The 24,426-nt window shown below is 47.2% G+C and overlaps 2 protein-coding genes across 6 annotated transcripts in view; one reads left to right on the top strand and one right to left on the bottom strand.

Annotated features, from left to right (window-relative positions):
• The window catches only part of RECQL5 (RecQ like helicase 5), a 46,808-nt gene that overhangs the window by 12,454 nt on the left and 9,928 nt on the right, over nucleotides 1-24,426 (bottom strand). The window lies entirely within an intron of this gene.
• Nucleotides 3,785-23,366, top strand: SMIM5 (small integral membrane protein 5). Its single transcript, XM_090061332.1, has 4 exons — nucleotides 3,785-3,944; nucleotides 12,859-13,015; nucleotides 14,957-20,863; nucleotides 21,495-23,366. The coding sequence occupies exons 2-3, from the start codon at nucleotides 12,889-12,891 to the stop codon at nucleotides 15,076-15,078; spliced, it is 249 nt and encodes an 82-aa protein (XP_089917458.1). The 5' UTR covers nucleotides 3,785-3,944; nucleotides 12,859-12,888; the 3' UTR covers nucleotides 15,079-20,863; nucleotides 21,495-23,366.

Raw genomic sequence — 24,426 nt, 5'->3', positions numbered from 1 at the left:
TTGATGGGGATTTTACTCAAAAGCTCCCCTTATAACGCTTTTTAGGGCCCTATCTTGTCCTGATTAAGTCCCTACAGTGGTAGGCACTGTACAAAAACAGGGCAAGATGACTGTCAAACTAAGTGCTTTGAATTTTCAGCTGGTGTCTAATTCCACCTGCTAGTTGCAGTCCCTCGAAACAGCTGACGACATACGGTACAATTCAGCTGTCTGGTACACAGCTGCAGCAAACTTGCTGCATGGGGCACCTACAAAGCAAAGCAACCTTCAGCAAGCCTTACACAAATGATTTGAGAAGGTAATTATTGAATTACAAGAGCTGGGGCATTTTCTCCTCTACCAGAAGTGCTTGGGGTTGGTAGAGCAGCTCGAGCTGCTGAATGGTTGCAGAAGAAATAGATCCAAGGAAAAATTTGCTCCATAAGAAACTCTCTCTCTGGGGCAAGTCAGGACATGCCAGTGACCTGAATGGGGACAAAAACACAGCTGCTATAAAAAACAGGTGCATGGAGCAAGACAGGATTGCTTTCTCTAGAGGAATTTAAAGAGTAGCAAGTGGATCGAGGCATTTCAAAAAGCATCCGCACAATGGCTGGCTGTTCACGAACAAGCACAGCACAGGGGGGTTAATTTATCAAGCATAAGAAAACCTCAGGAGCTGGTGAATAAGAAAAAGCAGCAGGCCGCTGGCAAGCACAGTGCCCCAGTAATGGAGCAAGTGTGTCAGGAGGCGGCCAGCGCGACACAGGTAAAGCAGGCTGAACAGTGAAGCAGTTGTGCTGTACAGTCCAGGTTACTGGAAGATACAGAAGGGCTACTACAAAGATGGCTTTATATCCCTCTGCACAGCAGCACTGATTCATTTTGGGTCTTGTATTCAAAGAAAGGGTTCCTTTCACAACTGGCAGCGGTGGGGGGGAAGACGCATTTGATTTTCTCTCCCTGCCTTTCCAAAGGAACTGCTGAAGCTGGCTGCCCAGCCGGGGCCACATGGTTACAGAAATGTCACAGGGCGGCTGCGACTTAGTCCTTTGTTCCCTAAAAATCAAGGGGAGGCATTATTTTCTCATTAGTCTGACACCCCCCTCCTGCTCAGCTCGGAGTCAGTTGTGACACACACAGCGGATGGCCACCGTCCTTCTCTCCCCTCAGTGCTTGTGCGACCGACGAAGGAGGAAAGATGTTTCACGCGGATTTAATCCATACAGCCAAGGTGCAGGATTTCTCACGGGACTGATGCAACTATGTCCGGAGGGCCTCTGAAGTCACCAGCGTTCAATGGACATTTGCAATCCCTCACCTGCCTATTGCAGATATAAACCCAAGTGTTCAAGCTTCACTACAATCTCTGGTAGTTGCTAGTAACATACTGCTTCAGGTGAAGGAAGATATCTCACTCGCCATGCATTTTCCATGGTGGGAAAGCCCTCTACAGGCCTATATGATGATAATTTATGCCCATCATCTCAGCTTCCACCGTTAGATGTCCCAGAACTATCCAGAGAAGTCTTCATCTCCCCCTGGAAAGAATCCCACAGGCCGTCTAGATGCCTTTAGTTTTTTCTAGGTGCAGTCATTTTTCATTATATTAAATTGCCCCCTCCTTGTATTAAGGGCCAGGATGACAAGCAAATACTGACGGGGTTTCCATTGCAAATCGCCCTGCTGAAAACTTATCACTGCAGACCAGGAGGGTGGATGCTTACAGCTGTTTAGTGCCCTGACTTCTTTATGCTATCTGCTTTTATCTGCTGCCAAAGAAGTTTCGACCTCCTACTCATCAACTTGGGGCAAACGATCTACCAAGGGAGCACAGGTCTTCCTCTAAAAATCAAATGGGCTCTCAAGGCAGTATGTACAACACGGCAGACAGTCTCCCACGATCTGTTGAGCTAGTACTTGCAGCTATTGCCCCTAACTGGAGAACGCCATCAAGACAGTCTGCTCATAGAAAGGTCACATAGGAAAAATTATTTAGCTAGATGCCATTTCCTACACAAAAGGCATTTTATACGCTTCCTCCAGTAGCAAGATGATGGTGCAGTGTTCAAAAAAGATCAACTTAGACAAGTTCAGAGAATGGAATGGAAACCTCTTCTTCCGCAGTGAAATTAAAAGGAGATTGATGGATTTAATTTAGCAAAATGGAGATGGAGAGGGGATCCGATTACTCTCTCCAAGCTCGTTCATGGAGCATATCGGAGAGCAGCTTTTATTATGCTGAAAAAAACCACCGTGTCGGCACAAGATCAAATGGTTACAAACTGGCTACAAATCAATTTTGACTGGAAATTAGAAGATTTCTAACTACCAAAGGAGTGAAGATCTGGAGTACTCTTCCATGCCAAGGGGTAGGGACAAGGAATATGAAGTACTTTAAGACAGAACTGAACAAGTTTATGGAAGGGATGGTAAAATAGGGCAATCAGTCAGTGTGAGCTGGAGTTGGGTGTTTGCGCTCTTCAGGTCTGGATAAGAAGATAGCTGTTGTGGTTTGGTAACCCCATGCTTCAGGGCTTTTGCTGATCACCGTTTGGGGCCAGGAAGTATTTTTATTCTTTCATGACTGCTACTGACTTCTGTGCAAAAGGGACATCCCCTTTCTCTGAAGAACTGGGATGCTGGTCACAGCTTAAGGCTGTGGGTTTGGGGGGGGGGGTTGGGGTTTGGACTGGGCTGCACTGCTGCTCCTCCTGATATTTAGAAAACCCAGCAGTTCCTGGCTAGAAGGCCTTGCTCTTTCTGCTCAGGACATACCAATTTTCAAAGCCAAAAAGATTTTTATCTTGTAGGTCAGACTGAGAAGAGGGGAAATGTTTGCCTTCCTCTGCAGCCTGGAGCATGGTCCCTTTGCCATGGATCCCCTGAGTATACATGAACCCACAGGTTCCCTGTTGTTGCAGTAACAGAGCCTTGGCAGTGCCCTCACCTCTCCTGATTTTAGCTACAGTGCCGGCGATAGCTGGGTGTTGTGCCCTATTCTTGTCTGGGAGGGTTGGAAGTGGGTATATTAAAGGATATCCTTGGGTTAAAAGTTGCCTGCAAGCACAGGGGATTGGGCTCAAAGGTGCGCTCAAAGGTCCAGGAAGCCCATTCTGGTCCTATGCTCCTGATGCATAATACAAAGAAACGTGGCCTTCCAGCTGAAGGGCTCAGTCAACATCTGACCAGGACAAGGGAGTCTCAGTGCTCCGCTGAAGTACTGCTAGCTTCACCCCCCCTTTCAGCATCCGCTCTCCGCTACTGTGTGACCCAGGGTGCCGGGCAAGCTGGACCTAGTAAGCGGCGGTTCTTATGCTGATGGGGAAACTGAGGCATCCAGGAGTTGAATGACTTGACCAAGTCACGCAGCAAGTCAGCAGCAGAACCAAACAGGCCACAAGGATCAGCCTTCCTCTCCTGCTCAAATCTCCAACATTCACAGACCAGCGAAAGAAAAGCTCCTTCTCCCCTGGGAACCAAACCAGAAGCTGGGGAAGGTGAAGAAGAAGAAAAAAAGGCTAATGGCTTTAGCATACAACAGAACTACTGCAAGGAAAAAGCTTGTTCAAGCCCTGCTCTGGGAAACCTGGGATTAAATTAGAATAAAAAGGAAGAGGCTATGGCAGTCGGAGGATGCGCCGTGCAGGAAACGTGCAACAAGTGTCGGCACCTTGAGCTCTCCGGAGTTCGGCCCCGTTGAAGCTCTGCCTGGAGTCTCTCTCCCCGCCTCCTTTCCGGCACATATGTAATATGAAACTTCGCATCTCCAGGACGACCAATAACAAAAAGTGCTCCGGCACAGACAGCAGCTGGCTGTCAGCGAGAGTGGAGGAACCGAGTGCGGAGAGAGGCACAAGCTGGAGAGGGGCAGGATGGGGGGAGAGATGACGTGAAGTTTCGGACGGCAGGGAGAAAACAAACACGCAAGAGGAGGAGGGCGACCGTTCCTTGGCACCGCTGGGGTAAGGTTCATTCAACCGGGGCATTTCAGCAGAAGGGTTTGCTGAGTTAGCGGGTAGCTCATGCTTAGGTAACTTAGTTTGGCAGTCGGCCCCTGAGCAGAGCTTCCTAGTCTGATCTTGCCTGGAAAGGCCGCTTGATGGGAAGGGTGGTGAGAAACTGAAGCTTTTAACTGAAGTCAAGAAAGCTGAATGGCACAGATGTGGTGCACGGGAGCTGCTTCTGCACACACATGCCTTACTCCTCCAGCGTATGTGGTCACTAGCTGCTTGCAACAGGAGAGCACGGCATTGGGCCGATGAGCAAAAAGCCTGCGCTCACTTCTCCATGCCTGTTATGCGAGTGTTGAGCCAGCACAGAGTTTTTAGCTTTAGCTGTCAAGTCAGATCTGCCACCAGGTCATTCCTTGCAGAGATCTTCCAAATAACTACCCCTTGGCTCCGGAGGGTAGATTTGGTTCCATGCCCCTGCTTGATTAACATGTATCGGACCCCCAGAGATTGGTAGCTGCACGTCAAACTAAAGCAAGCATCAGCCTGGGCATTTTAATCAGAAGCCCCAGCTGGTGCCGAGTTTTATCTCCCAAGCTCAGAAGCAGACAGCTCAGAAAACAAACCCCATTCAGGGGATCCAGCTTACTGTGCAAGTTCGCTGAAGCATCTGTGACCAATGGAAATACATGAAAAGCTTTCATGCGGCTTCTAAAGGGAGAAAGCATTTAAAATCAGCAACAGGATCAGGAGCACGTTCGGGTCCCATGTCCAAAACAACGCGAGGAACCCAGCGTTGGCAGAGCTTATATGCATGGCTCTGGGCCTCTGTCTTATTTAAGGGCAAGATTGTGGGGCTTGAATATGTTGCTTGAGGAAGGAGAAGACCCCAAAAGAAACACAGGAGCATAACTCGGAGCCAGCCTGGCTTCTCAATACCAGAGGCTTCCTCTCGCTGAATTACTAACTATTGCTGCAAAGAGATGTGATCAAAAAAGCCCCTTTACCGCTCCATCTGAAGCCAATTAATGCAAAAGCTGTTTGGAAGGTTTCGCAAGCTTTAGTGCAGCTGACAAAGTGCCTTTTTCCAGATGAGGCTTTCAGCTGTTTACAAACAAGGAGAAAGGCAGAAGGCCAATTAATCCCTCCAGTCGGGCCGGCTGCCCGCCCCTGAAGATTCACAGAGAGAGGACTGGAAAGGCTCACGTACTTTCATGTCTCTCTCGATCCTGTCCACTTGGACGGGGCGGTCTATCGTTCGGCACGCCTGTTGTGCAAAGAGGCAAGTAGAAGCACTTGTGTAACGTGAGCCACTCACGGGTGCTTCACATCACCAGTTTGGTCGGAGTTGAAAAGCCTCACGGGAGGAGCCCCACGCTCCCCTGGAAGGGTCTGCAGTTTACGTGCAAGGCTGTTTTAACGCACAACAGTTAAGATGACTTCCAAAACAAAGAAAAAAAACCCAAAACACGGGGGTGAGTGAAGAGAGAAACAGGCCAAGTTTTTCTGGCCAGTGAAAATCTTAAAAGGTTTTTTTTTGGCTGGGGGCTTATCCAACACCAGAGGGGAAACCATGCAATACAAAACATATGTCTGGAAAGGAGGAAAGCAGGGCATGGCTTTTGTTACATCTGTCATGGCAAACAGAGGCCTCTTAGCCAGGAAGAAAAACCAAGTTCGAAAACAGCGTTTGCTGGGGGCTCAGCGGTACAAAATGTTTTCTAAATATCCCTATTCCACACTATAAAGCCTGAACAGGCGAGGAGCTGTAGGACAGAACTGAGATGTCCTGGCAGGGCTGGGCGTAGGACAGCGCCTGCTGATGCCCCTGGCGTGACGCAAGCTAGTGCTCGCCACCACGCTGCCAGCTGCTTCAGCATCACAACACGCTCGTGGCTTAAAATTGCTTCTCTCAAGACACCACCAGTAAGGGCTTCAACATCCTGGATTTCCCAGCCCCTCGACCCAGCAACACCTGCTAGAGTAAATGGCATATTTCAAAACCCAAGCTAGCCTTATGCACCTATGGAGGTCTGGAGGGAGACATGGAGCCAGAGTTGTCAGAAACCTACTGGCGAATGTGCATCAGAGAGGCCTCACCTGAGACAGTCAAAGGTTTCATTTGAATGGCATTTGGCCTTTCTGTGACTCAACTTTCCCATTCTGCAAGACAGAGGCTATAATGACTTCTCATGAGGATTCAGAAAGCTTGTGACCATTGGCAGGGATGAACTGGAAAGGGTCAAAAGGTCCTGATGAGGTTTATAGCACTTCATTCCTTGGTGGTAGCAACATCCACTTCAAATTCTGGACTGATGCTTCCAGAGGTTCAGTTCCTTCCCAGGGTCGTCTCACATGAGTTAAACAGTAGGTGGTTGGGGCAGGGGTGAAGCATCTGTGTCGCAGCTGATATATCTGCCTTCAGTAAGGTAGACTATTTAGATTGCCAAGCATCTTTGCTATATGGGGATCTTGCCAGTCTATGCTGTTTTCCAAGATAAAGATGAAGGTGACAAAGTCTTCAAGATGGGTGAAAAGGTCAAAGCTTTCCTCCGAAGAAACAAAACTGCAGTTAGCCAACTTGGGTGTGCGGGGCTAGAAGCTGAAATCTTTAATACTGGGAACAATTCTACTTCCCCAGGAAATGAACTGTAGGTCTGACTGATCATAACCACTCCTGCTATAGGAAAAAGGGAAGGGGTGGAGGGGACTTGCTGCAAGTTATAGTTAAGGTTCATGATGAAGGTCAACGACATCCATGCTAGCAAGAGCTGCATTAACAATAGGGGGGGGAAAAACCAGTGCACACCAGTGATAATATGACATTTCTGTAGCCCCTTTCATCTCACAAGCATGTTACAAACTTAATATACAAACGATACACAGGCATTACTTGATCTACTGCCAAAATGCATCTACCATTTAGCAATGCTTCAGAACAGGAAGAGATCATCCATTTAAATTAAGAAGTGTAATCGAGTTGGCAGACCTAGACTTTGGGCATGAGACCAGGGTTAAGCCCTGCTCCTCCTGCGAACGTGATCACAGTTGGTCAAGACTAACATTAAGCCCCACCTGAAGGCCATTGCCCATAACAGCACAACATATCTTTTGACCATGCTTGGAAGATCTCGTAGTCGATCATGACAGCACCTGCGCCTTCCACAGAGGTTTCCCCATACTTGCATTGGCCCAAGTTTGTCCTGCTTATCTTGTGTGACCTAATGGCAATGGATCCTAGCAGAAAGTCACGTACTTCTCTCCACCCACTAGATCTCAGAAGGCTGCCAATGTGGGGAATGGGCAATGAAGAAGATGGCTGTCATAATAACCAAGTGTCTGTACATCCAGGAAATGTTGTGTTAGAAATATATGGGCTGGAAGCAGCTTGACTACAATCACGGACTCCCCAAAGCAGCAGCAGAGTCCAAGAGGAAGAAGAAGTTTCAAGTCAGGAGGATTTTGACAGATAAAACAGGTCAGGGCAGTGTGAGTACATGCAAGGCAATGCAGGGGGTGAGGGGATTTTGGGCACTCTTCCCTTCATCAGGGAGAGCGATCACAGAATAACAAGTAGCTACTGACCCAGCCTGTGTTAGAGACTATGCTTCATTCCATTATTGCAACAGCTGAATAAAAGTGATGCATGGTCTTTTCCCAGCACTCCTTTCCAGCAAGCTCAGAGCACTTCATGCCATGGATACACACGCAGGTTAGCAAACTGATCGCAACACCACTGTGAAGCGTGTGCCCATTTTACAGAGACAGATGTAGAAGAATAGAATAACTAAGTGACTTACCCAAGGCTGCACAGTGAATCAAAGGCACAGCCAGCACAGAGCCATCCTCCCCACCTCCTAAGTCTTTGCTCCCAGTCCTGTGCCTTAAAAAGGAGATTCTGCTCTCTTTATGCCACGGCAGAAACATCGTTAGGGTTGTAATGAACCCAGCAGCTCAGCCCTCAGCGATACATTTAAGCTCACTTGCTCCCGACATACTTGTCTACCCAGCCAACAGAGAGACAGAGACCGAGAGAAGAGCGTTTGAATGCATTCATTCCATATTACTAATGGAGCCATGACCAGCTTAATGTGGAGACCAAAATCTGGAGTCTAGTGGATGGTCCATCCTATTACCCAGCCTCTCCCAGCCCCTTTACTCTTGGTCCACATCCAGCAGTGCACTCTAGTTGATTTATAAATGGAAATGAAGGATGCAGCACACACAACTGGTTCTCAGTACCAAAACTAGACTCTGGCTCAAATGTTCACCCTTAGGTGCCTGAAGTTAGCCATTTAACTAAAGCGGCCCTATTCTCAAAATCTTCTTGACTGAGAAACCAAAACATACCGATCAAGTCAGCAAGAGCTGTGGGAGTTTGTGAATGCAGTCACTTACTTATTCATGGACTGCAATGTGGTTTGAGTCCATTAAAAAAAAAAAGATTTAGCTTCAAGGCCGTTAGGACATTTCCACAGCGTTGCCCCAAAGGCGCTGCAGGAGGAGTCAACACTACAAAAAAACTACAAAGCATTTTCTGGGAAACTGCTCTAACCTTACATCGGCGCACGGCAGCCTGCTCTGCCAGGCTGCTGAACGCAAGGAGCAGCTCGCTGTGCTAGGATGATAAACTCAGCTTTGCAGCTAGGCAGCATGTGCTAAAAATCACTGGAGGTCCTTCCAGATAAATACAGCGCATGCTCTTTCCAAAACAAAGACTACCGCCTTGAGCTCAGTGGGTCGTTTCTCTTTCTATCTCCACCTTTCCTCCCGAAAGGATCTGCTTTACCTCTTCACCTCCTCACAGGCTGGGTAGGAGAACCTGATGCTCCAATCCCATAGGCTAGAACATAGGGCTCTGTGATTTTGAATTTGGATAAAGATGACCCATCAGACGAGGAAATGCTTGGAACCCCTCAATTTAGCCCAAGCTGATACGGCTGCTCCAAACCGCATGTTGCGAGGTAGATCAGGGATGTCTTGGCTCTGCTTTTAAAATTTAAGTTCTCTCTCTCCTCTCCATCCCATACCTTTGTGACTTCATTTAGAGCTATGTGAAGGCCACGTCAAAGGGATCAGTTATATGCTGTGCTGTAAAGTCATTCTGCTTTCATAGTTTTGGCCCTTTTACCATAAAAGCCTGTCTGCCAACACGAGCATCACCATCTGCTGCAAATATGAAGAGGGAGGTCACGCAAAAGAGAGAGAAAGAAATGGGTAGACAGGAAGACAATGGCAGAGAGGTTGACTTGTCCAAGGCCGTGAAGTCCATTGACAGCAGAGCTTGATGCAGAAGCCCGAAGCCCCGATTCCCGGCTGCTTCAACCGCTAGGACAGCATTCTGGTCTTAGAAAGTAAAACAGCTAGTCCGGCGGGGGTTTCATGCCTGCTGGAAATGACACCTCTAGAATTGGAGCGAAACCATGGCCAAAGGGGTTTTATCCTCTGCAAACAAGAACAGTGTAGTGAAACTGCTTCATTCAAAGAGACAGGCCATTTTTTAACAAGTATACTACTGAAGCCTTTGCCCTGATCTTCAGTACCCAAAAAGATGAGGACCTTTTGAAGCTTGTCTAAGAAAATAAGCCTGATCTTTAAGATAATGAATTAAGCCTTATAATTGAACTGGGAAAGCCTTCAAGTCATCTTACCAGCAAGGAAACTGAGGTACAGAGGGGTCAGTCAACTTGTTCAAGGTTACACAGCAAAATTAGCTGGGCAGCAGGCCCAGCAACAGAACCAGCCCTTGCTAAGTACCAATTTTTAAGGACAAAATCCTGGCTCCATTGAATTCAAAGGGCATAAGTGAGGTTACTTCTGAGCAAACAAGAGATATCATTCGTAGAAGGGGCAATACAAGAAACATGAACACAGAGAGATTCGGGAAGGTGTGGCAGGAGGCAGAAAGGGAAGGGCTTGGGAAGGAGTGTTAGCTGCCCCTCTGCAAAGGTCTAGGTTTGAGAGTCCAGACATCTGGAAAGGAGGCGAGTTTCTAGAGCCAGCTGCTTGGCTAGGAGGTGGGCACTTGAGTAGACGGCTATTTGTAGCCTTGCTGGTACTACAGATGCATCTCTGTCTGCAGCTCTAGCTCTCTCCCCAAAAAGTGTCCATGCCAAGATTTAAAAAAAAAACAAAACAAAACAAAACAACCCAACAACCCAAAAACCAGCATTTCTGGGTATTTTTGGAACAAATGGGACTTCTTCACTCAAAATGCTATTGATAGCCTGACCAAGGGAACACCCATTTTTCTGTAGGAAAGAAAACCACCCGAAGCTTCTGTCACCCTTTTTTTAAACTGGATCTTGTGCTAAGCCACGAATCGTCACACCCATCCAAATCAGCAATTTTCTACTTCATATGAAAACCCTGAGGCCCAATTCATATGCTTAGTGCTCTCCCCCCGGCCCAGGGCCTGGCAGGAAAATGTTACTGGGAGACCCCTGGCTTTGGGGTCTCCCAGACAGAAAGACAACACCTGTGGGGAAAGGGGCATATGGGAGGCATCTAAGAACGCTGGAGTCGACAAGTCGAACTGTTTTACTTCTCCGGCCAAAAACTGAACACAGAGAATTTCACCTCTTCCCTGCACCTTCTGTCGGGAGAGACAGAGGCTCGCACAGCTCTGTGCAAGGGGGAGGAAGTAGCTGCTCTGGGCCTGGATATCATTTCTAGCAAGAAATCTTCATCCCTGGCTTTTGAAACGGCCTTTACAGGTCACAAAGCCACAGCTGCGCTGGCCCATCTAGCAGCACAGAGCAATCCCCGATGGGCCTGGCCTGCCTCCCACATGGATTGCCTCTGCTCCCTGGACACCAGCTGATTTTAATTTTTCCTCCCTAGCCTCTGCAGTCTGGGTTTAAGGAACAAATCTCTGGATTTCTTCCATGTTCAATATCCTAGACTGCCAAGTAAAATACATTTAAAGCCAGCATACAAGGAGCAGCCAAGATCTCTGCCAAATAATTGTTCTAAGCGCAATAAAAGCTGAACCTTAAACATCTAATTGTTCGAGGAGTCAAAGCAAAAGGGGTAGTGTGAAATGACTGGGTTTACTTTGGAAGCATTTGCTTTAAAACTGCCATTGGAAAGAGGAAATCAAAAATCAAGTTGCAACAGGAGATTCCCATAAAGCACCAGCATAAGATGAATGATGGTATAAGGGTTCATTCACTCCCGTGTCCCAGCTCCTGCCATATGCAGAAGCAGCCGCCAATACTAGTAGGCACGGTGAGAGCGAAAATCCCAAGCAGAATTTCCTTGGTCCTGTTTATTACTAAGATGGGATATCTTTAAAGCACCCGCCCAGACTGTCCCCTGGCAACCTTATGAGGGTGAATATGTCCCCAAATAGTCTGTTCACGCAAAGCATGCTTGGAAAAACAGTGGCTGTAACTGAAGGCCTGTATCTAAAACTGTGGCCATACACAAATATGACTTCCATAGATTTCTAGGGTCGGAAGGGACCTTGTAGATCATCGAGTCCGACCCCTGCTCCAAGCAGGAAAGAGCGCTGGGGTTAAATAACCCAAGTAGGTGCCTATTTAATCTCTTCTTGAACACCTCCAAGGTAGGGAAAAACACCACCTGCCTTGGAAGTCTATTCCATATTTTGGCAACCCTCACCGTAAAGAATTTCTTCCTGATATCCAATCTAAATCTACTCTCCTTTAGTCTGTGGCCATTATTTCTAGTAACCTGAGGGGCACCCTGGTAAACAGAGTATCCCCTATTCCCTGCTGACCCCCCCCGATGAGTTTGCAGACAGCCACAAGATCACCTCTCAGCCTTCTCTTCACCAAGTCTTATTGACTTTATCAATAATATTTTCTCCTCCCAACAAGTTCTCTCTCCAGGTCTGACAATTACAGGAGGATCAGCACGGGAGGAGGGTAAGAACCATCTACACAGGGTCCAGAGCTCAGAACAGATGCAGCGGCATTTCTTTTGCACTCCTGCCCTCACACAGTGGGCACAATCCCCCCTCTGCATACTAAGGTCCTCACCTTAGTACAGGTGTGGTCAAGCAGAGCTACAGCTAACTTATCGGGGGGCAGGAAGCATTGGGAACTGTATAAGAAACTCATATTTTGGATTATGCCCAAAAAAAACCCTTAGGAGTCTGCTGGTATTTCTTATCTGCAGCATGTTTGTCTTTTTATTGAAAGCTTCCCGGTCTCTTTGTGACCAGGGTGGGATACCAACAACAACAATCATGCAAAGAATCCACGTATCCCAGATGGATACGGCTCAATCCATTCTCAGCATTACTTGACACCGCTGTGTTTGGCTAGAATAATTATAAAGAGATGTTGGGGTAGTGGAAGCTGTTAGGTGGAGTCCTGTGGTAGCTAGAACTACAAAAAGGGAACAGGTGTTATAGTCTACACTGGACGAGGATTTAGGGGACGTACCATGGGGATACCATTTGGAACAGAAGGGTGGCAAGTAAAAAAGTCAACTTATTTTTGGAGAAATTAGTTTAGACAATAGGAAATCAAGAAAAAACAGCAGCTTTTGGGTTGTTTGTCCTTCCCCCCCAGGTGGAAATACCCTAAGACCTTGGCTAGCAGTCAATGCACTTTGAGGTCATGCTCTCCGTCAGGTTGTCCTTGGGACACCTCTATTTTTGCCCTTGTCCAACTACACATAAATAGGTCTCTTGGCTTTTAATAAGCAGAGAAGAGAACCCCAGATGGAAAAATCTACCCAGACACTGATTCGAGACAAAGCCGGCTTCAGCTGAAAACAACGCCAGAATGTGCACTGCTCTTACTCTGCAGTTGAGCAACGGCTGAGACCAGATCAACTAGTCTTACTTGCAGTCCCACATTAGCCTGATCAAGGAAGCTGTTCGCTTAGTGTTAGCAAACTGACAGCAAAGTGTTTCACAAGCTCTCGCTCTCTCTCTCTGACTTTTCTTCAGCGTAACAAAGCGTGGACGGTTCAGGCCAGGATGTCCTCCGAGGGCTTTCTGAAGGAAATACAAGCCATTGGTGAGAAGTTTCTGCTGAAGCTTCAGAAGCTGCCTAAGGCTGAGCCGGTGGAGATTGCAACATTTGTGGTCATTCTCTTGTTCATTGGTAAGTATGTGGAAGGGCGCTGGGCTCAGGTGGGTGTTCATGCCTGAACTGCAGGGCTCTTTCAGGGAGGCAGGCTGTCCTGACGCCTTTCCAGAAGCCACCTGTTCTGCAGCTCTTCTGTAGGATAGTTGCCACCTCCCACTACCCCATTCTGCTGTAAGTGAATTGTAATGCTCAGGATGCTACACAAGCTTTTTCCACATCGCTCCATTTCAGCGCTGCTTTAGTGGGAAGCACTCTTGCTACCACTGTGGGTATGCCTCAGTCACCACAAATGTCAACATTTTGAGGAAACCATATCTGAAGAATGGTGTTAGTTCCTCTTACTACAAAGTAAGATGCTCAGGTCTGCCCACATCAGTCAGGTGCCTAACTCAATGAAGACACTGAAGGAGGGAGGCATTTATTCTTCTCATGCGAGGGGAAATCTACCCTTCCCCTTGGAGGGGTCAGCTCGTACAGTCACAGATCAGCAGGAAGGAAACAAAAAGCTCTGCGATCGGGAGAGAAAGTCGTTTTAAACAGCAGGAAGACAAAGCAGCCCAGAGTGAAGAACTGAGGTCTGCACTTTGCTTGAAGGCCAAAAGAAAGGGTGTGTGCATGTCACAAAGGGATTCCTCCCCTACCTGGAATTTAGAAGTAGACACACCTGTTTCATACAAGCAAACTGGCCTCCTGATGGGGTCAGGTCCCTAGCAGCCCGTGAGCTGACTGCTCAAGGGAACACACACATAGGGTGTTATAGGAGTCAGTGCATCGCCCTTTTCTCCTGTAGCTACAGGTAACAGGTCTCCTCCCCATCCCGACCATCACTTGCAGCAAGTGATGCTGGCAGTTTGGCTCTTTGATTTTAAAGTAGTAAACTCCACGTTTTAGATTTTCATAGAAGCTTGGCCAACAGGCAATTAAACACACACACACATTATATTACATGAACCTTCAATGTGATGCTGCAGCTAGTAAAGTGACCAAAACACTGGCTTGCATCCATAGATGCTTCTCAAGCAAATCCCGGGATGTCATTCTCCCCTTGTACTCGGCCTTGGTGAGGCCGCAGCTGGAGTACTGCATCCAGTTTTGGGCCTCACAATTCAAAAAGGATGTGGAGAAGCTTGAGAGAGGCCAGAGAAGAGCCACGCGCATGATCAGAGGTCAGGAAAACAGACCTTATGATGACAGGCTGAGAGCCATGGGACTCTTTCGCCTGGAAAAGCGCGGGCTCAGGGGTGATCTGACGGCCACCTATAAGTTTATTGGGGTGACCACCAGGATCTGGGAGAACATTTGTTCACCAGAGCACCCCAAGGGATGATGAGGTCGAACAGTCATAAACTCCTCCAAGACCGTTTCAGGCTGGACATAAGGAAGAAATTTCTGGAACAGTCTGCCAGCGGAGGTGGTTCAAGCACCTACATTGAACACCTTCAAGAGTAAATTGGATGCTTATCTTGCTGGGATCCTATGACCCCAGCTGACTTCCTGCCCTTTGGGCGGGGGGCTGGACTTGATGTTCTTCTGAGGTCCCTTCCAGCCCTGATGTCTATGAAATCCATGAAATCTTTCCACCCTGTAAAGCCAAGACACTACACAGGCACGGTATCTCACCCCAGATAGCCGCACCCATGATCGAATATGCCAGCCCTTCCAAGTGTTAAAGTCTGTCATTGGCAATAGGTATTTTGCATGGGCAATAACTGCACTATTGAGGCCATGGTTTGCAAAACCATCTGGGACACAGTGGACTGAGAGAGGCTGTATAAATGTTATTGTCTTGCTTATTGGTAAGTTCATGTAATTTCCCCACAACCTCTCTCCACCTGCCCAGAAATCTGACCTTCACACTATTTGTATTTTCAGAGAAGTGTTGCCCCTGTTCTGTGCCCTACCAAGTCCATTTATTTTCTTATTCTCATGAGCAAATACTTTTGTGTCTCTCTCCAGTTACCGTGTTGCTACTGATGATCATAGCCTGCAGCTGCTGCTGCAGTCACTGTTGTGGCTGCAATGGAGGTTCTGAACGGAGAGGCAGGAAGATCCAAGTCCAGCCATTTGCCCATGCATAAAATGCATCCAGAAAAGGGGAAATCTACTGCAGAAGGGCATGGCAAGACACCGTGGCTGAATCACATGCAAAGGACTCCCCACTCCCTCAAACAGGTGGGGGGGAGTGTTAATGAAGATACAGAGCAAAGGAGGAAAATGGACCACAGATCAGACTAGGCTTTTCTACAGTGACCTCTGCCTGGCTCGGATGTGGCCACATAGGGAGCAGCGTTCCAACATGCTCGTCTCCATAGACAGAAACATACTACCAAGAAGACAGACGGACAGGGTGGGAAAGCATCAGTCTGTCTGAAGAGGACAGCACAGCTGAGCAGGCAGCAAAGTATCTTTGTAAGCAAAGAGGAGCTAACAAAGACAAAGACCATGTGCAGCCTGGCATGGGCTTATGAAGGTCTCTTGCCCTCTTCACCAATGACCTAAGCCAGAAAGATGATGCCAGACACCAGCAATTCCTGCCGACATAAAATCAGGAAGTGCATGTACTCAGCACCCCTCAGAGTCCTACTCGTATGTAAAGCTCAGTGGGGTTTAACAGAGACATGCACTCAAAACATAGCATGACGTGGCTGGCATGCAAGCTCAGAGACTGGCAATACTCCCTGCTTTTCTCGTGTTACAAAGACATGAAAACTGCCAAAAAGGAGAACAGTTTGACTATATGCAATATCCAGCATATACAGAGAGTCAAAAGGCAAGAGGGAAAAGCCCACTAACACAATGTTATTTCATTTAGTTGCTCTGCCGCCAAGGAAGTTTCTGCTACATATTTAGCTCCTTGTCTTCCATTCAAAAATTATTGTGCTTTTTCTGCATATTGCAGGGTGAATATTTAGTACAGTGCATGGGGAATGACAACATTCCCCATTACTATATATGGGAGCTGCGTTTCAAGCTCCCTGCACTGGGTGCCATTTATATTAGAGATAGCAAATATTATACTTAAGGTAGATATACGTGCACACAGTCTCATTTGAGAGATTAAAAAAGAAAAAAAAAAAGACAGTAAAGGCAGTGTTAATTCAATACATACATGCAGCAGCTGAGAGAAGGAACCCAGACAAGTGGCAATGCCAGGAATGGGCTGTATAGCTAAAATTGACAGTGCAAATAAATCCCTTTTCAGCACTTCAGCCACTGTGTACATTTGGTTTATATACCAGAGCAAATGTCAAGGTAGGAACAGTAAGAGGACAGGGCGGTGACATTGGGCAGGACACTGGTAACTGGGGATAGAAAGCACAGTAGTTATTTACCACAATTACACTGCCTTACAGACAGATCACTGTAAAGAGAAATTAAAGACAAGCTAATTTGTAGTTACAAGTGGAAACAAGCTGCCTTCTGCTTACACTTGGCATTTTTAAAGTTACGATTGAAACAAATACACTGCACATTTACGGCCTCAAAATTCAGCTAAAAGCATGCTGAATTACACAGCTTTAAATACAGCTTCTTTAACAATGTGGATGCTGCCATTAGAAGGGACAATGAAAAACAGAAAGCTATTCAAAAGAATCCCTTAACTACATTACCAAAAAAACCCAAACATTCAAGGCGATTTAAATTAATGCTATATATTCTTTGCACTGCAACTTCTTGCTCTTCACAAACATAGAATAGATTTACCTATTTTGAATCATATTCCCTTTTTTATACTTTGGAATAATTCTGGAGCTACAGAGTTGCCCACAATAAGGAGAAATGCTTGGAATAAGGCAGGGAATCACACCCTCGCCCTCTACACACACAGAGAGCACACACCACCACTACACTAAAACTGCACGCACATGCATGCACCTCCAACCCCCCTGCCTTTTGGAAGAAGAGGAGGAGGATGCTCTTGTGCAAGAAGTTTTGGACCCAACTTGACAGGCCACTGCTGTAAGATGGCAACATACTCGAAATTATACCGAAACCAAAAAGATAGCCAGAGATAGAGGCTGGCTATCTTGTCAGTAGATGCAAAGGGTCTCCTCCCAACTAATCAACAGGATAATTAACCTCAAAATTTCACATCAGTTTATCACAGCAAACATTCACATGAATGACGCACTTTTCATAGGGCTTTACAGGCTTTGGTACAATAACCCGTGCATGGTCCATGAGGCAGATCAATATTACTACTCCCAACTGTCTGGTGGTGCAAGCTGAGGCACAGGCACATTAAGTGACTTGCCGAGGTGATACAGGGAGTCAAACACATCCTCTCTTGGATGGACTCAAACAGGCCTGTCGTTTTTAAATAATACCGTAACACAAACCTTGGCACACTGATGACTAAACAGCCCCTATTTCTTCCTTAAGCCTAGCAAGATAATGTCTGCTATAGAAATGAACAGAATTCCCCTGAGAAATGCTTCACAATCATGGAGGTGGTGTATGATGGAGGAGCCACAACGGCTGTCACAAGGACACTGCGCTGAGGAGTCTCCCAGTGCTGAAGGGGAGGCGAGCACTGCCAGGAAGCTGCTGCCAGAAGCCATTATCTTCACACACATGCAGAGAGCAATCAGAATAGCTGCCGGCAGGGTAAGAAAGCTGTCAGCGATGGGGGAAGAGGTGGAGGAAAAGTACCTTATCTCTGTCACCGCAGTGTTCCTGAATTACCAGTGACAGGGGACAAACGAGGAGATGATTAGAAAGAGAACAACAGCAAGCTTAATTGTCTGTATGAAGCAACGCCCAGGATCATTTTTCAGAGCAAGTGGGATGGTCTTACAGAAGAGAGGTACTCAAATATAGCTTCTGCGGAGCTTCAGTCCTTACTTGCATGCAGACGGTGACGCGCATGAGCAGTGCTGCTGGACTGAGTGGGACTCTGAGTGCTTGAAATACAGGCTTAGTAACTTGGCCGCTTTGGGATCCATGTGCTCTGCCCAATGCCTGCTCCCACCAAGTTTCATGGGGATTTAACAGCAATCCAGCAAGCCCTGCTTCAACTTGCTGCCTTTCCACAGCTTGTGACTGGCCCCAGATTATAGTAGCCAATTCACCCCCACTCCCAGCACCCCACCTGGGTGCACTTCTGACCTGTTGGCTGACATGAAGCTACAGTGCAGAGCCTCTAGTGGTTTTTCCCTCTGTCTAGGGCCACTCCTACTCAGAAAAGAAAACCAATTCAGGCATGGGCTAGCTTTCAAACCTAGACTGCTGTAAGCAAGTAACAGCTGGTGCAAAACTAGAAGAACAAAGGGGAGAGAAACAGTACATGCGTCCCTGATGAGACCATTGTGGAAGTATTTCTTTTTTAAATTGAATTCATGGTGACAACGTGGGGTGTGTGATCAGCATCCCCCAGCAGAGCAGGCTCAGGGTGCACTTATGCACCTCATATTTTCATAGTTGTTAGGAGCTGGAAGGGACCTTACAGATCATCGGGTCCAGTCCCCCTGTACTTGGGCAGAGAAGACCTGCTGGGATCAGATGACCCCAGCAAGATGGGTGTCAAGATGCTTTTTGAAGACTGCCAGGGTGGGTGACTGCACCACCTCTGGGGGGGAAGCCGGTTCCAAACTTGTAAAGAAGCTTTTTCCTTATGTCCAGTCTGAAACAATCTTCAATCAGTTTTCTTCATTATTTCTTGTGCTCCCCTGGGGGGCCTTGGTGAACAGATGCTCCCCCAGGCCCTAATATCTCACATGAAAGCTCCCACTCTCCAGGATTTGAACTCTCCGATTTTAGTCTTCCAATGACCTCAGTTAATGCTGCTTTTAAACTGGTCTGAAGGGAAGCAACAATTCACCTTCCCTCCAAAACTTACTAAAGAGTATGTTTCTAAATGAAGCGGTCACTGCCAATCTGCACTGAAGTGGGAGATCATTTCCCCCACCATCCCTGCTAACAGCCTTGCTTTTGGTGGCTATCATCTCTCCCAGCAAATCCAGAAATTAGCAGGTTCTTTTGCAAGTGCCAGTAACAGTTTCCTGTTGGAATGGATGCCTGCAGCAGGATGCATGCTTGAATGAAAGATGTCTGATTAAACTGCAGAGTGTTGTGTGGGAACAAAGTGTTGTGTAATCTCTCTTTAGGTGTGAAAGGTGACCCACCCAAATGAAACACGCTCGTACCCATAGCTCTGTAAAGCCATGTGTCCAAGCTTTTTTGGGGGGTAGGGGGAGAAGTGTGGCAGAAGGCCACCTCTGTTTCTCCCCACAAGCTCTGCTCTGTGACAATTCGGTTAAGATGGGCCCTGCAGAGGGCACACACCTTGCCCATCTCTTTAAGTAACCTGAGCTGGATACATTCCTGAGGGAGGGGGGAAACCTGCTCCATCTGCCTACATGACTGGCACCACATACCTAGGTGAGGGGCTTGGGCTCCCTGAGGAGCTAGGACCTGCCAGTCTGCCCAGCAACTAGTGATGCATTTCAAATTGGTTGGCTGACAGCCAACAGGTGCTCACCTCGTTTACCTGGTCCAATGGAAGCCAGCACCAGTTGGCTGTCAGCCAACCAATTTGAAATGCATCACTAGTCTTAATTATCCAGCCCACTGCCTCAGAGAGGCAGTGTTGCTATGCACTGCGATTTTTCCCAGGGCAGAAAAGCACACGCACGAGACTTGCAGAGCATTACAAGTTTCCAGAAGTCTCATCTGAGGCCAAAACAACCTTGAGTCAGGAGCTGGCCTCCCAATGGGATGATGTGTAGGGCCAAATTCAGACCTGGTGCAAGCAGCTGCAACTCTGCTGATTTCACACTAGGTCTGAACTGGATCCAATGATTTTGGCCCACAGCCAAGACAGAAAACTTTGAAGGAACAAGTCCTTTGGGCCTGTAATCATCAAGCAATGAGCTCTGCTGCTTTGGAGAAAAGGTCTGTGTAGGCTCAACGGCTGCGATTGTACAGATCAAGGAGAAACTTAGCCTCAGGATAAGATCATGATGAGTGTCCACAGCTTTCTTCACACCAGCACTCTCCCCTCCTAAGGGACACACAAGTCCATTTCAGCCCCCACCTTTCTAGCAAGACTAAACCAAATGTAGGAAATGCAGACAGAAATAAGCTGTGGAGGTGGCCGAATTGCAGAGAAACTAAACTTCTGTACTGCCCAATTGGACAAAAGGCCCCATATCAGATTAGCCACACCTGAGAAACAAAACAGGGCTAAGGCTGTTAATAATTCACTACAGTGCAAACAGGCGATTCCCCAGAGACGCCACACATCCCACACACACTACAGAGGGTCCCCTCAGCAGGTCGATTCCTGGACTACGAGCACAGAAGGAGAAAGAGCATCCACTGCACGCAGAGCGGCTTCAGGTAACTGTGAGATCAAATGCAGCTTCTGCATTTCAATGCTAGTCGTAGCCAGGAGAGGTAGAGGCTTTCTGGAGTGCATGGTAAGACGCGTTTCCTCCCTCAGATTTGGAGACCTGTGTTCAGGCTACTGGCACTGCCTCCATTTTAGAGGAAGAGGGTATCTGAGGGCTCACTTGCAGCCTTCTCCAAGATGACTGAATCAGAGAGGTGCTTTACTCCTGCATGTCTCACTGCAGAGCAGTTACAGCCTCTACTAAAACCACCTGCTGCCATTTCAACACCAAAGCATTATCCAAATCTTCTGGCTGCTCAGAGAGAAGTAGCAATAGCAAGTAAAAGGGGTATATGGCTTCTCACCAAGTGCAACTTTGCGAGGGTGGAATGAATGTCATGCTCTGCAATTGCTTTCTTTTCATGCAGTATCAAGGGGAAAAATGGACAGATATAAATGGATTGAAATGACTGATGTTGTCCCTCTCCTTCTTTCTTGTTTAGGCTAGCACAGTAGTAGCTTCAGAGGAGGTAGGAATCAACTCCCCATCCTTTCTTTTACTTCTTTTTGTGGTGTGCCCAGCAGGGAACTCGATTAAAATCACTAGCTGCTTTGCAAGGAAACAGCCAGTGTTATTTAACTAACTTTCAGCCAACAGTGAATGAGCAAGTGTAAGAAGCCTTTTGACACTAGATAAAATATTACTGAAATGATGTCATTAAACAGAAGGAAAAATTATATATGCATGTCAGCTGCAATGCAAGACTGTGCGCATGCAAGTTACTACTAAATGCATGTTTACCATTTTGCTCAAAAGCAGGGATAGAGCAAAAGTTTCCAAACCAAGACCAGCAGCCTGTGCTAAAAGCAGGAGGGCTGTGAAAATAAAGCCCCATTGCCAGAAGGGTTAATCCCCAAACAGAACCTTTTTGAGGCCAGACTGATACCTTCCATGGTATCAGTCACCAAACTGACTCTGGTGTCTTATATCCTGTTTATGATCAGTCCCCCACTAAAGAGAGACTACACCTTTTGAAAGATCCATACTAATGAGGGCATGAAGGGTGGGTACAGGCTTATATTTTTATTGTATATAATGCATACCTTAAGGGGTGCAGAGAAAGCAGCTGAGAATCTAATGCTCATTTCATCTAACTCCAGGAGAGGTGGGCCAGCATGTCATTCCCAATACAAGAAGCGCCCCAAATTCTGGGAGACCTGGAGAGCCGGATTCAGACAGACGCATGGGCGCTTGGGGGGCTGGTGGTGATCGGGTCATTCTGCACAGTCTTCATTGCCCTCCTCTTATTTGCTGCTATCTTTGGCTGCTGCTCATCTCCAAAGCGCACATAGTGCATCACAAACAGCAAGGCCAAACACCACAACAGTTCATGAGTAGTAAGGCCAGACAAGAACTGTCCCATCCACATCTGGATTGCTGAAGGAAGCTTCCTCTTCTCGCCTCGCATGGTTATTTCTCCCTACCCAGATGTACAGCATTCACAAGCAGACAGCTGATATGGAAAAGACCTCCTGCGAGGGCTGCCCACACACTGTCAACTACATATCTACTGTGAGCTCGACACATGATTCAGTCTGAATTCAAAAACCACTGATCAACTAAATGCAAGATATCTGCTTGTCCGAATCTCCCCCCTCTCTCCCCAAGCAAAACAATTGGGTTAGTCCATGAAGTGATCAAACAATGTTTGAAGATGGAAAAAGAATCCCTTTAAGAACCCCACCAAGACAGCCACCTTTCTCTTCTGCTATTTAGGAAGTGGGAGAAATGATTTCACCAGAGGGAATCGAGACAAACTTGAGATGTGAAAACCCTTTCAGCACAAGCAGCTGATGGAAACATTCTTCTGCCCTGCTTAGACAACAGAAAAACCTATGCCTCCTTTGTTGTTGCTGTAATTCAAGGCCTTTCAGGGTCAGGTTTTTTAGTTTAAAGAACATAACTAGAACAATTATCTGAGTTTAAAATTAAAAGGAACAAATTAATGGAAAAATGCGGTGTGCCTTTAAATAGTATCTTAATCGGGAGCCTTCTCCAACCACTGTAAAGTTATAGCACACAGCAGACAAGCCCAAAGAGACACCCTGAAGTGATACGCACAGTCTCAAAAGTTTCTATCCTGGGATGATATGTGGCACGTGAAAGGTCAGAAGGTGGTGGGGTCTGGGGAAGTTATGGGCAGGAAGTTGTAGACTTACAGCTGGCAGCTACTTTTAGCCTTTGATATGAAGGGAGCAGCATTCCCCAGCCTATAAACTTGCAGACAGAAAGGGGACCGCTGCATTTTTAAATGCCTCATGCAACAGGTGCAATACCATTTCCTAATAGCCTCATTCATGGGAGCAAAGAAAGTCCATTGGCTCCACGTGCACTTTTATTGGAAGGATTTTCTGTTTCTTATCTCATGCCCATTTTTTCCAATGGAAAAAAAGGGTCCCAGCTGACACTCTTACTAGACAGACTCAGCATTGAGAAAACGAGGATAGGGTGATATGGAGGCTGAGTTGCTTTAATTTCTTTATCCACTGAAGGAAAACTTTACATATCAAGTGGTTATGCAAGTGCCTGGCAATCAAGGTGTGGCCTGAAGGATGGCAACAGAAGGGGGAGAGGTTTAGCTGCATAAGCTGATCAGTCTTAGACTAGGGAGCTTCCCAGAAGCCCCCTGGTGGAGTCAACTTATCTGTAGCCAATGGAGCATCATTTCAATTGATTTCAACCTTTATGGTCAGACCTCAGCACAACAGGTGAAAGTCTCAAACCTATTAAGCAGATCTTCCCCATCAAAACAGAACTGAGGGCAACAGCTTTGCTGTGGCAGCAGCACCAAAAAACTAAATGTGCCATCTCCCCACTGAGCCTCAAACTCCCTCGAGCTCAGCCCAACATAATAAAAATAGATGCAAGGCTATGGTGGAGGAGGACAGATGTTGATTTTCCAGTCAGCAATCACACTCTGCTCTCTTATTGGCAAAATTAAAGCCTTGCTGTCTCCAGCTAGCACAACATGGCAATCAGCACAATTACAGCCGCCTGAGATCAAGTTCACAGTGTGTATTGTGGTTTCTATAGTGGTTTCTAGTCTGCAATTAGATTCCCTGCCTCCAGCACATGCATATTTTAGGCCTGTTCCCTAAAATAGTGGTAAGCACCATTAGCTCCTGTAGAGGCCAACATGAATCAAAGACGCTTAGTACCTTGGAAGAAGGGGCCCTTGCGATTCCAAAACAAAAATATGAAATGCAAAGGTTTTTCCATCAAGCTGCTGGGCTGTCTGCCTCTGCACAGGAGAGATGGTATGGCAAAGAAAAAGCCAAGAACAAAAACAATTAGAAATTTCAGTGTGAGCCAGAAAAAGACCTGGGCAGAAAAGTCACTCCCGATGTGCTTTAGCTTCTTTAATGGGAGGAAGAAGGGGACCACACATACACCCCATATCTACGGCTATTTATCACTTCCATTTCACAGCACAGCAGGTATCACAGTTACCCACTAAACAATAACCCCTTCCATAGGGATGTACATTAATTTGTCTGAGTAGCACGATAGCAGGTTTCTCAAACACAGTCTTTATTTGTCCTAGACAAACTTGCCTCACAGGACACAAATGCAGGATAAAAGTCCCTGCTGAGAGTTGGGAACTGCTCAGTCACAGTCTTCATTTCCTGGGGCAAACTCCCTTCTCACAGCAATCAATATAAACCAGGGGTTTTCAATCTTTTAAAATAAATATACCCCCAGCAGCTGGATGCAGAGCCAGGGGGGTTGAAGGGTGGGGGGGAGGGGGGTGGCGCACAGCTAGATGCAGAGCAGCAGCAGTACAGGGTGGTGGATGGCAGTAGCCGCTGCATGCAAGCTCCCACTGCGCCTGACCAGCTGGGCAGCACCTACGTGGCCCCGCAGAGGGACGCTGCTGCCCTCGCCCCACCCCAGCCCTGCTCCTGGGAGGCAACAGTGCAGGGTAGTGGGTGGCGGCACTCCATCCCTGCCCACACGTACCCCCTAGGGCCTTCCCAAGTACCCCCGAGGGTACGCATACCCCCAGTTGACACCCCCCGGTATAAACAACCA

The sequence above is a fragment of the Crocodylus siamensis genome, chromosome 8 (genome assembly GCF_052110815.1).
Source record: "Crocodylus siamensis isolate JL-2025a chromosome 8, ASM5211081v1, whole genome shotgun sequence".
Lineage (NCBI taxonomy): Eukaryota > Metazoa > Chordata > Crocodylia > Crocodylidae > Crocodylus > Crocodylus siamensis.
Note: the sequence above shows the minus strand (reverse complement) of the source record. Positions and strands in the feature narration are given on the sequence as shown.

What these genes read in the sequence shown, in the direction of transcription:
- SMIM5 (XM_090061332.1), top strand. Translation starts at nt 12,889, where the DNA reads ATGTCCTCCGAGGGCTTTCTGAAGGAAATACAAGCCATTGGTGAGAAG. An exon ending in GGTCATTCTCTTGTTCATTG is followed by an intron (nt 13,016 to 14,956) that starts GTAAGTATGTGG and finishes GTCTCTCTCCAG; the next exon opens with TTACCGTGTTGCTACTGATG.